The 15,726-nt window shown below is 39.6% G+C and overlaps 1 protein-coding gene across 2 annotated transcripts in view; it reads right to left on the reverse strand.

The window, feature by feature from the left end:
• rasgrf1 (Ras protein specific guanine nucleotide releasing factor 1) overlaps positions 1-13,671 on the reverse strand; it is a 28,917-nt gene extending 15,246 nt beyond the window's left edge. Inside the window, exons 1-10 of one of the 2 annotated variants that reach the window (XM_044192097.1) lie at positions 12,840-13,671; positions 9,539-9,645; positions 9,074-9,221; positions 7,164-7,256; positions 6,826-7,079; positions 4,853-4,932; positions 4,563-4,756; positions 3,005-3,114; positions 2,287-2,405; positions 1,449-1,609 (exon numbers count right to left, since the gene is read on the reverse strand). In XM_044192097.1, coding sequence (XP_044048032.1) covers positions 1,449-1,609; positions 2,287-2,405; positions 3,005-3,114; positions 4,563-4,756; positions 4,853-4,932; positions 6,826-7,079; positions 7,164-7,256; positions 9,074-9,221; positions 9,539-9,645; positions 12,840-13,115 — 1,542 coding nt within the window. In that variant the 5' untranslated portion in view covers positions 13,116-13,671. Of the gene's footprint in view, positions 1-1,448; positions 1,610-2,286; positions 2,406-2,668; positions 2,756-3,004; positions 3,115-4,562; positions 4,757-4,852; positions 4,933-6,825; positions 7,080-7,163; positions 7,257-9,073; positions 9,222-9,538; positions 9,646-12,839 lie in introns of those variants that run through there. The other variant, XM_044192098.1, reaches the window with a different exon arrangement.
• Positions 13,672-15,726: the final 2,055 nt, after the last annotated feature.

Below are 15,726 nucleotides of genomic sequence, written 5' to 3' on the forward strand. Positions count from 1 at the left end.
GAATTAATCAAAATTTCATTTTTTTATATGAATATAGTACTTGAAAATTATAACCAAAAGGTGAAAAAAAGAGGGGGGAAACTCCAGGGCTGCAATGATAATAAAAAAAGAATAAATAAAATACTTTCTACACATTACTGTAACAACATGTGTAGTTGTTCGTTATAGTAAATTACAGTGATGGTTCTAGTCTGCTCTCCCTGTTCTCATCAACATCACATCTGATGTCGTTGGAAAGTTCCTCCTGGGATGTCTGATCCATCCCTGGCAGCCTTCAGGAGAAATGTCTTCATTGCCTCCAGTATTTTAGTATACTTTCAGTATTTTAAAATAATTACTGCGTAAATGCTTGGAATTTGCCATCATTCTGTTTTGAATGTGTTTGTAATTATTTTGAATGCAGTGTGTTAGCATTAGATGCTAAAATGTGCTGAAAATACACAGTATTTTGCATGTTGTGGTGTACGAATGGGAAAAGAGTTCCTGAATTTTGAAAAGTGTGGTCACTGAATGCATTTTGTCTGAAAGCAATGAAAAGTGGTTCACAGTTTGGTCTGCATTGACTTCTGTTTCGCTGACTGTGTGAGGAGTTTTGAAAATGTGGTTTCAGTATTTAACAATGCTTGTTAGCAACTGGAAAAAACTGTAACATCTGCTCTAAACGTCTTGGCAAAACACACCGAACAAGTCCTCAAAAAGACTCGATTCACCCCTCACATGTCCTCACATGTCTTTTATGACTTGATTGTCAGTATACTTTCTGTATAGATTGACACATGCACTTGTACTTTTGCACTTTTTGACATAATCTGCCTTCGTGGTGCAGGAAACAGCACAGATTGGCCACTGCCATTAACCCTTGTGTCTTTCAACTTTTTTTCTTTTGTAATACAGCTCTGATGCGGCCATAGGAGTAAACAACAAGGCTGATATCAGTGAGATAAAATTACAAATAGCACTGCATGGATTATATGCATGCATCATTTCCTGTGAATCTTTTGTGTGTGTAGGGGGAATTTGAATCTAGGCCTTCAGTTGAAAGCTTTCTGGCCTTATCTTAGACCCCAAACATCAATCACCCTTTATGATGTAGAGTAATGTGGAGTAATAATACACCACCACTCCATTACACACATCAAAGTGACATCAAGCAGCTGCTTTCAAACATATACAATGAACCTGTGTGTGTGTGTGTGTGTGTGTGTGTGTGTGTGTGTGTGTGTGTGTGTGTGTGTGTGTGTGTGTGCGTGTAGGCTTGTATTAGCGCATGTAGCTCCAGTGGTCATTGCCACTGATAAAAGCCACGACATCGCTAACCCTGTCGCTTTCATCTCCTGTCAGTTAATCCGTTCAATTTAGCTCAGAGATTCAAGGTTTTGCGGTGCCATAAGATTGTGATGTTTGAAATAAGGAGCAGCTCCACTGCTAGCTCAGCAGCGCAGGCCCACCTTGGTGAGATGAAGCTTTCCCCCAGAACCCCTGGTGCAGATGATTAAATGCTTGGAGAAGAGAAAGCACTGCCTCTCCCCCTCTTTCTTCAGAGACAGAGAGCCCAGTCGCCCACGGGTGATCTTGCCCTTCTCACTCATCGGCACCTGGATGAGAGACCCTGTATGTGGGAATAAAAGAGTGTGTGCAAATAGAAGGAAAAAGGAGGAAGAGAGAGAGAGAGATACATATATGAGTGGAAAAGAGGCAAGGATAGGGGAGAACATTTTGAAAAAAAGGAGCAAGAGGAGGGGACAGTGGAGAAACTGAATGAAATAAAGAATCAATATCAAATTCCTTGTCTTACCTTCCTCTACATATGAATACATGTACAGTCACATGAGATACTTAAGATTAAATAATCTACCATTTCTGTTTCCCTTTCCTCATCTATCAAGGCCTGCTAGGGATGTGTGACATTTACAGTCCCAGATTCATCATCAGTTTGGCTCTGAATAGTCTAATTACACTTTGAAATTAAAGACTCTCCTCATGAGGAGTACATGTTGTTCCTCAGTAAGAGAGAGAGCGATAGAGAGAGAGAGAGAGAGAGAGAGAGAGAGAGAGAGAGAGAGAGAGAGAGAGAGAGAGAGAGAGAGAGAGAGAGAGAGAGAGAGAGAGAGAAAGATGGGTCTTTTTTAAAAAACAGAGTATATCCCCCTAATGCAGGGCTGAAGATGTGAGATCAGGACAGACGGGTGAGGAGGGACAGGAAATCCCCCTCTGCTGCGATTCTGCTTTTCTGTGGAATTGGAGGTTTCTTCGCAGGGAAGTACAATACTTAAAGGCAGGAGTTACCTTGTCTTACAAATGTCTGGCTGGTGTCGAGGAGAATCTCGCAGCCCTCCACGATCATGCGCTCTATTGCCAGGTTCTTCCTGATGTTTTCAGTCTCACTCACTTCGTCGTGCATGATTCTAGGGAAAAGGGATGTTTCATCATTCTCATTTGATCTATATAGGACTGTATAGGATCCAGTATGGAACAAGACTCAAAAATGACACAAGAAGTCTTCCTGTAAATGTTCATTTTATGATTCAATGATGATTTGCCCCCCACACACACTTTTCTAGTTTTAGTTTAATTTACTCACTAAAATCTCTCTAAATAGTGCCGACTGACTGTCCATATGCCAAGTTTTGAATGAGTAAATAATATATAATAAAGTTAATAAACTCACCTGGGTCACCTTTAATTAAGGTTGTGCATTCACAGCAATAGGTGTCACAAGCAGCAGTCTTTGCCTTGCGTTTCACTACTCAACCCTCTCCACATATTTTTATGGGAAAACATGATAATCACTTTCATCATACTGGCAATTTGTTATTTGCTAGATTTATGTAAATGTGTATAAGTGCAGGAAATAACATTCATTGTTTTGGTTAAAGAAAATGACTTCATTGTGTCTCCCCCCACTTCTGAAACCAAACCTATACACTTGATTGTGTGTGTGTCGTGTAAAGTGATGTTGCTCAGATGAGATAGTCTTGGCTTTAACCATATTATACAAAAGTACCTGGAAAGCTCCTCCAGCTTAGATTTTGCGTAGTCCAGACTGTTTCTCTCTATATGTTCATGGGGTGTGTGGGCCAGAAGTTCGTGAAGCGTAAGAATGTAGCGGGGAATCTACAGAGATGAGAACAGAAAGCAACAGGGGAGTCACACTCAAATATAAATGTAACAACAACAACACAAAGATGCACACACAGGAACATACATGTGCACGTACACTAATGAGAAGTAGATCAGTGGAGAGCACAATCTACACTCATCAGCAAAATTTATTATCAACGCAGCACAGCCTGTAGTAGGCCCCAGCAGAGTGGACTGTCGGGAAACTGCATGCCTCGCCAGAAAGGAGCCATTATTAAAGCCTGAGCTCCAAAAACAACTGCTTTTTATAGACATGAAAAACACTACAGGGATATTCTGAGTTAAAGCAGACAAATGCCTGCTGTTTCTGTTTTTCATCAGTGATGCTACAATATGGGACATCGCTCAGAGAGCCAATGAGTGCTCAAGAAGGAGGCGGGTCTTTGAAACCAAGTCCTGGCTGAGCCATGATGGCCAGAATAGAGGCCAGAACACATTGTGTTATTATATTGCTGTGGTTGGAGTAGAAATTAGTCAAATTTAGTTACATGGTTTTTATTCAATCCAATTTGGTGTTTGCCATTTTGGGTAGTAAACCAAAACTCACTGGCACCACCATTCATCATTCATATTGCAAATTACCTCCAATAGGTGGCAACAAGTCTGTGATATGCTTTGAAGGCAACAAATATAACCTGAAAATGACTATTAATGGAAACTAATAGCAGTGGAATAGAGGTTCAAACGTGGGCAATGGTAGGATATACTCTGGGTAAGAAACATTTACAGTAGATTATAACTGAATGTATAATTTCAATGTTTATCAACATTATCGACATAAACAACTATAGTGTTAGGCGTTCAATTCAAACACCCGTCAGTTGATTTAACAGTGACAGTGGGTTACAAACTTAAAAAAAGACTAAAATGACTTAGAAGTCAAAACCCTTAAAGTCACAAGTGACAGTTTTAAGATACATTAGAAGAGAGCAGGATAAAATGGCTGTGGACCTCAAAACTGAAACTAGTGTCCATATAAATTACAGGTACAGTATATAAACAATACTCAAGAATATTCAAAGAGTTAAACTTGTAGATGAAAAAGACCTGTTATTCATTTTGGGAGTGACAGCAGATTCCAGTTATAAGTTTTGAATTTTGGTGATGGGCCTTTACCTTTGTTTACATTTGGATCAAGGACAGTGCCACAGCCAGCTTTGAATATCCAGAAAACAAAGCGGCCAACTACTTTATAGACAGCTACAACTGATATTCATTGGCATAGCTATAGCCAACTAGTATTAAGTGGGTGAATTATGTGGCCCAAGGGTAACATTTATATATGGAAAGAAGAACTTGGCCCAGAATGGTTGCGAGAGCTCAGAATTAACAACAAAATCTGGCTCCAGGCTGCAACTCTGCATCAAACAACAGGCTCTGCCTTTATTTCTTGTGTATATCAGTGAGACAAACAAGCTAACCTGGAACATGGGGTAGGTGAGGAAAGTCTCCAGAGTCCTCTCCTCACAGTCGGGCTTGGCCTCGTACTGCTTTAGCAGCTTGTCAAAATCTCGGTTCTGCTTGCAGTGAGCCAGGATCTGCAGGCTGTACTGGTGGTTCCTCACAAACTCCTGGTAGATGTTTAGCATGGGCAGCAGGATGTCGAACAGGTCGGCTATAGAGAGATCAATACCAAGATACCGAAACAATGACACAAACAATACTGAGGGCATGAAAATGAAATGAAGAAAGTAGAGGAGATGTTTCTTACCCAGCACTAATGTCGGCCAGCTCGCTATTCTGGCTTTTAGACCCTGGTAAAATATCTGATGTAGAAACATGATAGTTTCACTGAAAAAAAAAATATATAGAAAATATATTAAAATATTATCTTCTCAAACAAATACAGAGTTTGTGTTAGTAATTCTGCCAACATCCAGCGAAGTTGTGGTAAATCAAAGCCCTGATATCAGACAGTGTGTATGAGAGCATGGGTTTGCAGTTTCTGAGCATGAACGTGCTTGGATGAGCGTGTGGGTGGATTTTGAATAGGCCAATGAGGGTGCTTGCATATTACTGTCTTCATTGTGCTGTCTGTGTTTCCGGCAAAGATTTTTCTGAAGGGACACAAAACTCAATCTGGAGCCTTGAACTTAAAAGTTGTATTGATAACATTTTTATGTAGACGAATATTTAAAAAAACAAAAAAAAAACATGCATAGAGCTTTTAGAAAGGTGTGGAATAAAAGTATCACTTTTCCTGAAAAGTCTGATTGTGAATGAATAATTTAATACATTTTTTGACGGGCCCAAATGAATGTTTAGTTTATCTCTGTGTGAGATGTCTGACTTTTGGTTCCTGCTTCTAACAAGGCTTGTGAGCCAATAGTATAACGACGTTGGTATCACGTGGTGTAGTTATATATAGCCAGTTGTGGAAAAAACGGACACTGACGTTAGCACAAATTAGCTATCTTAGCTTAATCGTCCTAACAACAATAACCCATAAAATTACAGTTCTCCATATTTAAACAAAATAAACAAACTACTGACAGTCATAGTCCTTAAAACCTTAACTATTGTGTTGTCACTTGTTAGATTGTCAAAATTAAAAAAATAACAGCCTCAATCCCTGAGGAACTATGTTAGCATTAGTGATGGTTGCGTCCAGTTACCTAACGTTACAGTTCCCTCAAACAGTGTAACGTAACAAATATGTGTGTCAGAGGGGATTTAGAATAGGGCCAGGGTAACCGATGGCCTGGGGCCAGTACAAGTTTATGCAGGGCAACTTGATTGTGGTGGACTGGTCCGCTTATGAAAAGATGGCTACTCTTCTTTAAGAACGGAGTGGACGTGGGATCCCAATATGTTACCAGTGTGACATGTCGAAGGTAAATTAAAGTTCCAAAATACTGTAAATCTGCTCATTATAATGTTAAGACCCAAAACGTGACTTTTATTGAGGGTGTCATCTCATATAGCAGTCTAACGTTAGCCCTATTATGAGACACTTTGCTGAGGTACTTGTGGCTCCCATGTAGCTATGGGCAGAAGTGTTGGACCAACAGACCAACAAACCAACCAACCAAAAATTCTAAATGGTGACATAATTATAGAAATGTGTGTCGATCTTGAAACGAGACAGAAAAAGCATATAGATGCATTTGTATCAAAATACTGACACTTGAAATAAGTGGGTTTTGGCCAATTTAGCCACTTGTTTTTTTAGATCAAGCAGTAATGTGTTTCTCATGTCTTTCTGCCCCCTTAAGGTAGAAAATCACTCAATGCAACTTTAAGAAAATGACATTTTTTGACTCAAAATTACTTGTTAAAGGTAAAATGTGGAGTTTTCTTGTGAACATACAAATTTATTTTTGTTACTCTGTGTTTCTTCCCAAAACGCATTGCATGTATCCTTGTGGTCATATGTATTGACTGCATTTCCTTCCTAATAAAATATCTGCAAAGCAGGTTTGTGAAGTATTGTTAAATCTGCATTGTTAACATCCATTTTGCTAGCGAGCAGTCTTCTTCTTTCCTGCCTGTTGTTGGTACATTGTTAAGTTTCTTGGACCATTACTGCCAACTAGCGATTAGTGGAATAGATATAAACAAATCGAGGTCCCACTTACAATAACATTGCTCCATAGCGCTACTAGTGGTAAATAAAACTCCAACCTTTAAGATGATTATGTTTTGTAATTAATGGAAGTGCTCTGTGGGACGAGAGGATCCAACCTGTTGAGGAATATGCTGCTAACATCATCGTGGGTGATGGGTGGTTTCTTGGAGCTGGCTGCCATGCGGAGCGGCCTCAGGAAGTTGTTCACCAGGATGTGAAGCTGTTGGACGTACTCGGCCTCCGAGTCCAACATGCTGAACACCACCTGGTTCCTCTTCCTCATGCTCTCTGCATGTGGTGAGCGGATGTAATCCTGGATGATTGTCTTCCACTTCCTCCTGCAGATCCAGCCTCGCAGGAAGCTCTGGACCTGGAATTTTTTAACGGCTGTAGTCAGTTTCTCAGCTTAAGATACTCTAAAAATGTAGCAAAAGGTTTAAATCATATGCTTTACTTTTTTGATTTTCTTGATTTCTGAGTCGTCATCGGTTGGGGCTGCAGCAGGGCTGGCGTGAATCTTCTCATTGTCTTTGAGCAGCCCAGAGATCTGCCGGGGAGGCAACCACAAGAAAGACCAATCATTCCCACTCACACACTTCTTTTCTTCTCACTTACTGTACCAGCATGTAAAAAAAGTGACTGAGTCAACAGGACAGGACCTGTCAGCACTGTCAACACTGAGACATTAGCCTGACTAAACTAGCTGTGTTCACTTGGCTGGTATCTCTACAACAATATTTATTTACAATGGTCATTTAAATGCATTATGTACCAAACTGTCCTGCATGTTGACAAAAGGTAAACAGGCTGCTGGGAAAAAAAGACAGACTGGAGCTGCCTTGAACTGTTTGAGGCTAAGTGTTTCCATTTATTTTGTAGACGGCGAGAGAGTTAATTGTCATTGCATTTCATAGAAGAGATGCAATATAAAGCCGTGTTCATGCATATTCAGCACATAATTTGATTTCAAGCATCAAATTTGCACATTAAAGTAAAATGACTATTTGATCTGAAGAATACAGCCGGGAACGCAGCCCTATTGGAGGCATTGTTTCTGAAAGGAGATGCAAAGTGGAGCGTGGCCTGAACACGTCTCTCTCTCTGTGATGGAGTAGTGCTTCCATTTCTGTCCTCTCACAATGCTTTATACACATATGAGACAAACATAACAATAATCAACATAATCCATCATTTTCCCACTGACTCAGCTGTTATTTGCTGAGCATCCTGGCAGGATGAGGTAAGGATGGGACGCAGACAAATTTTGGAAAGAAAAAAGTGTGCAATGCAACAAAAAGTGATAATATAGTATCATTGTTCTAGTTCAGGAAGTCTATTTACAGCAGGTCTGACTAATACTGCGCGTGGCTGCTGTACATTTGTCTATAACTGTTGAGGACCCCAATACTGTAAAATGTCCACCATCAGAAAAAACAGTACAGCCAAAATAGCCCAAAAGGATCTTCCTGAGTAGGGGTGTAATGCAGGGCTGCTATCTGCATCTGTTTATTTTACAAAAATATGCATATTAGGATCTATACCTCTGACATTTTTCTACGTTAAATTGTTTTCTACTGCCATTTATACTCCTCATACTTATGTGTACAAGTTTAACTGCCAGAAAACAAATATGCAAAATAATATATTTTACACATTGAATAATAAATATATATATATGTATATATATATATATATATATATATATATATATATATATATATATATATATATATATATATATATATATATATATATATGTATAATGGGAGGAGGTCCAGATGATAATGAAGTTAATTTGAAGTGTTTGTGATAAAAAATGACAAAGCTATTGACAGAAATCTGAAAAGCTTTTTTGGCCCGTTAGCAAGAACTTCTGTGTTTTTACACTCTGGCCTGTTTGATAACATAGCAAATCTTCATCACGGAAAATTGTGCTGGTTTAGCTACTAGCAGTTCCTGTTCATACTCTACAGACAACACTTACCTGGATTACTTTACTACTGAAGAAAAAGTCTGAATCTGATGATTATGAGCCAAGATCTGAAGTTATAAGGAGCGCCTCTAGATGGATTTATGGACATTTATCCTCAATTGACATCGGAGATCCTGACACCACTGATTGGAACTCTGCTGATTGTAGCAAGGTGTGTTTAGATCTGACTGAGGTATGACTTCTCTATGAGAAGAGGAATTGTGATGGCAAATTGTGTTAATTGGCGAGGGACAGGTGGAGCAAATATTACTGCAAAATTCAGATGCTGTTCATATCAGTTCAGAGCGCATTATCTGTTCGTATTTGAACAATGTAATCGTATTTGTTTACATCCTTACTCCTCAGTGTAAAAGCATCACAGTGAATATTACCTCTGACTTAAGCCTTTCAATTTCTATTTCCCCATCTTCTATCTGTTGTCGAAGTTGCTTAGCAACTGTTTTCTCAGTCTCCACAATCTGAAGCAGATGAAGATACTTCTGCATGAGAGTCTCATGCTCGGTGGCCAAGTTTCTGTAACTGTAACACATGCAAACAGGCACACACACGCACACACACACACACACACACACACACACACACACACTTGGTTTCGCATTGTAGCTTAAGTAATGAATTTCCCATCAGTGTATGTAGTTTCATCTCACATCAAAGCAAGCAGGTTTTTCTTGTGAACAAAGCATTTTTCTGTCATTCCTCATATTTTCACTCCACTTATGAAACCATGGCAACATCCCCTACAGACTGAGCACATCAATCAAAGATCACTTACCCTCTACTGACTAATTCAACTTCTAATTGCCATGTCTGCATATTTCACTGACGTGTGCCTTTACCTGGCGTGTGATATTGCTGCCACCCATTCATCGCAGTCCTTTACATCTTCTGTGCGTAACTCGAGTGCCTTCTGGTTTTCATGGGTGAAGCTGACAGTGAAATAGTACTGAAACAGATGGGAGAAGAGGGTGAGGAGTTCTAGTTAGAAACAACAGGACTATCGTTAACCTGACATGTTATTTGTTCTACACAGAAAAGGAACATTCAATATCTTCTAGATAAATCTATTATATAGTGGCTTAACTGAAGCTTCTCCACTGCTTTTGTCTTTGTGTTTGTTCTTGCCTTGCTGCTGCAGACATCAAGCGAGTGATTTAAAACTACAGAGGGCCTGGGGAAGCCACATCTTCCTCGCCCACCAGTGCAATTGATGGAGCACACTGAGGGAAGCCTCCCCCAGCTCGGTTCCTGGGATGTCTCTGGTTCCCAGGAGGAAATGCCATAAGACATGGAGGCTGGAGTCTCGGCCAATTACATAACTGTGCGATATCTGTTCCCTAGCAACTGAATCTCAACTGAAAATCATTATTATTATTATTAGTTATTTTTATCAATTAAGGCTTCGTAGATTATGCATAGGTCATTGGTATTAGGTATTTTGCTGGGCCTTCCTCCTTTGTAAGGAGCCATTCTGCATAATAACTTTAGTACTTTTTTTTTTTACTCAGTAGAGTATTGCCATTTTTACTTAGTAAAGGACTTGAATACTTCTGCTATCACTGGTTAAATGACACAAATGCAACTATATGGATACATGTAAAAAAAGAACAAACATTGCCTTTCTATCAAATGTGTGTGGTTCTGCAAAGTGGGTACAAGTATGCTTTACCGACAAGAAAAGGTCCAAATGGCTGCTTAAAATATCTAGAACAGTGAAAATAATGTTCTTATATCAGGGAAAGAATTATACATCACCTGCATTTATAAATACAATTTTCCACAAGCAATTTTCCTGTAATTTCAAATGTCACAGATTTGCCTTCTTGTGTTTATATCATGTTTATGAAGGCTTTTTTGATGAGAGCTATATATACCATAAATTGCTTATTAAAACATAACAAAGAGCTCAGAAAGTGAGCCATGATACAATGATACTCCTATATGAGGGAGACCAGACTCTAATCTTTGGCCTGCAGATGTTCAACAGGCGCCTATCAACCTGCAGCTGATCATTATTCATGGCTGACTGCTCTTCCATCTTCATATTCATTAGGTATGCATCCTACCGTCAAAGAAAATCTATTTCTGGCAGAGAGGCATGCATGTTGTTGTAGTTTTCACTCATGGTTGCTCTAAGAGTGCGGTTAGTGTCTAGTGTGAGGCAATGTTAAGCACACTGTCTGCTTCCTGCTTTATGTTTATGGCTGAGTCATGCACCTTTAAAAAACATTACTGATCTTAACAGAGATATGAGATTGATATTGCGTTGATAAAACTTATCATATAGAGTATGATTTGCTCTTAAATCTATGAAAAAAAGCTTGCTTGCTCCTGTAGCTTTTAGTGTTACTGGTTGAAGTGCTGCTGTTTCCCAGTGTGAGCAAGCTGTGTTTTCTATAAATGGACTCTGACCCCTCCAAGGTACTGCAAGGAACAAATTTAGCAGCACTCGCATTAATAGAAGAGATGCGACACACTACTTCTCTCCTCTCTGTTACCCCACCTCTTCCAAACGGTATCATTCTTTAGGATGCAAATAAGGGTTGCCATAGAAACCTTGGGCTCAAACGCATTATCATTTTCACACTAACTGCATTTGAGGATAAATATAATGTAGGGATTATGATGGATTGCTAAAACATTGCCACAAAACTGTAAATCCAGGTGGTAATAGGAGATAGAGGTGATATTTTCTTATTACTCTTATTTGTCCTTGTTTGTTTGTTTACATTGAGAGATAACTCTTCAGCGGCCTATCATATCAGTCACATTAGTCATTATTTGTGCACCTCTCAGGGCTTTCACTCTCTGCAAACAGGACTGACAGAACAAAACGATTCAAATATCTTCTCTCTGGTTTATCATGAATTCAGTCCAAGATCTATGGATCAGGCTTTTCTCAGCATGTTCACGTTTATGCACTGAAAACAGCACAATGCTGACAAAAATAAAAAGAATCCAAATTCTTTCAGGGAGGTTTTTTTGGGTGCCTCTAAAGCTACTGTGAGAGAACAACATTTGCCAGTGTGTTGCATTCTGCTTTGTCAGCACAAAGGCAGCTGTTCACAGGAAGAGCCTGGACTCACTTTGGATTGCAGCCCTACCTACAGAGTCAGGCACAGAGCCTGGTGAGAGGAGAGACGGTGGCAGTGAAGCATTATGTTCCTCGACTGTTTATTCACAATAACAATGTTAACAGACCTGTTAACCCTTCTACTCCTCACTTTTGCGTTTTGTTGATTTAAGAAGCAGTCAGTGGAGATCTTTTAAGATCAAGTGAATACTTCATTTGTAGATATGATTTCAATGTACAAATCCAGCTACATGTAGTCTTTATAACACCGTAACAGGGTGTGATAGTCATCATTCAAATGTACCACTTATAAAAGTGATAAAACAATTACTATCTATATTGCAAAAGAAAACTCCAGTATTAGACTGAATCATTTCATTCAGGTTATCTAGATCAGAGCTGACCAGCAGAACCCTGCAATTTCTGGAGTTTCAATTGTAGTTTCCTCATTTCACCACACGATGGAAACCTTGAGGCAACAACTCTTTTTTTTTCATGTTTTATTGGAAGAAGCATTAGGTATACCACTCTCCGCCCAAAAACATCAAAAAGATGATGAGTGAAAGTCAAAAGCAAAATATGTGACCAACTAGCATGCAAATGCATCACCCTGATGAAAACAGAAATCCGTTTACATTTCATGCACCACTGAAAACTATCCCACCAATAAAAAAGGGTGGGGGGGAATCTAACTCGGTTTTGCTGCAACCTAAAGTAAAACACTGCATAGCCCAGTGCCAGGGCTGCTGTAATATCATTAGGTGTTAATATTGTTACCTCATCATTAATGCCATGCATGGATTACATAACGTGCAATACAGCAATCTGGAACCTCGTGCTATTCTGCTGCGCTGGATTTGAGGTCATCATGCGATGGCATATAGGAAGAATATATGCATAAGAAAAGCGCTTTGTTCGGGACTAAAATAGTTCAAAGGCATTTGCACGAGCAAATTTCACATTCAGTGTTGCACCTCGTCAATATTTTAACATGAAGCCTGAAAAACAATAAAGCAGTGAGTGAGAGAGAGAGCCTGTGTGTGTGCGTGTGCGCACGCTCTCCATACCTGCTTCTCCAAACACTCCTTGGCTGACAGTGAAGGTTTAGGTGAAGGCGCCCTGTCGCATATGCATCCCTCCAACAGGTATAATCCCGAGGGTCGAGAGCTGGACTCGTTCTCAAAATAAAAGAGCATATTCTGTAACAAAGCAAACCACTTTGAGTGCCATTTCGTGTTGTCTGAGCTCTTTTTGCTCAAGCACCCTCGTCTTGTACCATCCTTTTTTGCCAAAAACCCCAGGTAGGTGACATGACCATCATTAAGTCGTATTCCCTTCTGCATTTTGATGAGGAGACTTCAGCTGCGCAAGGTGGATCGGTCGTTACATCCTTCTGAAGTCACTCCAGAGAGAGAGAAAAAATCAAGAAAGAGAAGATGTTGACTTTCTGAATGCGGATCACAAGCAGCAGGCTTGTCCACTCTGTCCGACGCATTCACCGTGCTGGCATTTAAGTATAAAGAGAGGAACCAAACGAGCAGCACAAGTCCAGCATCTTAAAATCTTTTGTCATACTCCGAGCGCTTTAAAGGTCCACATTATCCTACAAAAGAAAAAGACGGAAGGGGTGGGGGTGGGGTGCGTGTGTGTGTGTGTGTGTGTGTGTGTGTGTGTGTGTGTGAGTGAAAAAACAGTCTAAAGAACGCAAGATGAGAGGGGAAGGGGTTCGGGGTTCGTCCTTTTCTCACATGAAATCTCCAGAAACCAGTAGGCTTGGTGCTGAGCTAGGCAGTGCTGGGAGAAATCACATGACGCGTGCTTGGGAAAGCAGATTTCAGGACCTTGGACAGGGACGTTTCGACAAGATGCCACATAAGTTGAGTTTCCTCTCAAGCCATCAAGCATTAGAGATGCAAGAGAAAAATGGAAAATGACAGACGTTCAAGAGAGAAATCCCCATTTTAACTCAAATCACCATTTAGCAGGCTGCTGAATAAATGCTTTTCTCCTGATTTTCGTTGGTAAATGTCTGTCCTCTTTTCTTTCACTGATTGTCATTTACCAGTTAAAGTTTCCTCAATGATTAGTTTAAAATTTCATGTAAATTTGCAAGTGGATCCAGAGTTTCTGTGATTCAAACCATTCAGCCCATTTTTCACGGCAAAGCAAGCAATCAGTGTAGATATTTTGAGTTTTTTAAGTGGTTACACCAGAACACTAGAAGTTGCTCTATGACCTCGAGGAGTCATTTTTCATATATTGGTGCAGTTCAACCTCTGGAGGACAAAATGTTTAGCCTTTTAGCCTATAACTTAAAACCAGAAAAGAAAACTTTAATGAGTCTCAGTTTAAAGGCTACAATGTGTGTTTTGGGTCCACTTTCTAGCTCTTTCAGAGCTTTCTGAAGAGAACTGCATCTCACGGCCTTCATACAGCGTGAGTGTAGGTACATGGCCCTTGAGCTAAAATTATTGTGTCACACATCTCAAGGTCAAGACTGAACTTCCATGCTAAGCTAAAGTGACATAACATTTAACAGGGACTGGACAACATACCTACCACAGTAAACAAAAGACACCTAAAACACCACAGCGTGCTTTAAGAAAAGATTAGCTGCAGTGTTAAGTTCTGTGTGTGATTTTTAGTAAATAGGCTAAAACATGAAGAACACTAGCCTGGTCCTTTAACATGTGGTCTGACTGTTTAAGATTAGCTGTTGCTGTGAGTGGCTGCTGCAGCATTTTAAAGCATGCAGGCAGTGGCAGGAAGTAGATAGTAGAAGATAAACTGCTGTCCCACATTGGCTCTGTGGTATCTTACAGTAGGATATAGACTCTGTAGAATAACATTGGTCAGGTTCATTTTGCTATCAGAAATATGAGTTACACTGAAAGAGGAGCCCAAGTTAAATGTGAAACCTTAGCCTTAGTCTTTGAGAGAAATTATACAATAATGAAATCAATCATAAAAACTTCGCCTTGATGATGAATGAACCTATGATGTGAATAAACATCCGGATTATGCGGGATCGTTTTGTCAATTTGTCAAATATTCATTTCTAATTGTAAATACCTCTTTATGAAACTTTTATTTTAGAGACATGCATACCTTTTATAACACATATGGTTTTGTCATGAGACTTAATCCCTTCAAACATGTCTTTTCTACAGAACTTTTATTTAGGACCTGGGAAATCAAAGTAAAACCATAATTTTGAATGTTTTCATTTTGAAGGTGCTTGTAAACAATAATACAAATGTATATTTCTGAGTTTTCTGTGTTTCTTTCAGGTTTATTTTTGACTGTTTTGTCACCTGGTTTTGCACAAACTTCTTTCCAGATGAAATAAGTCCCCAAATAGAAACACACTTTCAGATTATAGAAACTCATTAGGGTTGGTCCCCTTATTTTTCATCCCATTATATAGGGTTAACCTTGGCTCTGAACACTGTACTCAGCTTTTGCAATACAGGGTGAGGCAGCAGTTAATAGGTCAATTAGTCAAAAGGGTAATTGCAAAAAGAAACCAACACAGACTGAATTTGCAGCGTGAGCTTGTTTGAACCATGATGTCATGTGTCAACTGACAGACTTGTGTGTCTCAGTGGTTACAGAGCTTCACTATAAAACATGCTCGAGCACACAGCCAATATGTCTCTTTGAGCCTCCAATTTGTTTAAAAGGCACTAATCTGCTGCTGTCAGTCCTCCGGCTACTTCTCTGAGAGGAGATTTATTTATTACTCCATCTCCATTGTTATCTGCGCTCTCTCTGATCTATTCTGCCATAAACCCCTGCAGGCTCTGCAGCGTCTTCCTCAGCAAGCCCCCTTTTTTTTCTTCAGTTAGTCACTCACTCGTTAGATATTTACCAAATATTTGAACAAATAATGCAGGTGATCAGAGAAACCCTGGCTGAGATGTAGAGAAATGAGGGTGAACATCTGTTTTGTAA

The sequence above is a fragment of the Siniperca chuatsi genome, linkage group LG4 (genome assembly GCF_020085105.1).
Source record: "Siniperca chuatsi isolate FFG_IHB_CAS linkage group LG4, ASM2008510v1, whole genome shotgun sequence".
In the NCBI taxonomy this organism is placed as follows: domain Eukaryota; kingdom Metazoa; phylum Chordata; class Actinopteri; order Centrarchiformes; family Sinipercidae; genus Siniperca; species Siniperca chuatsi.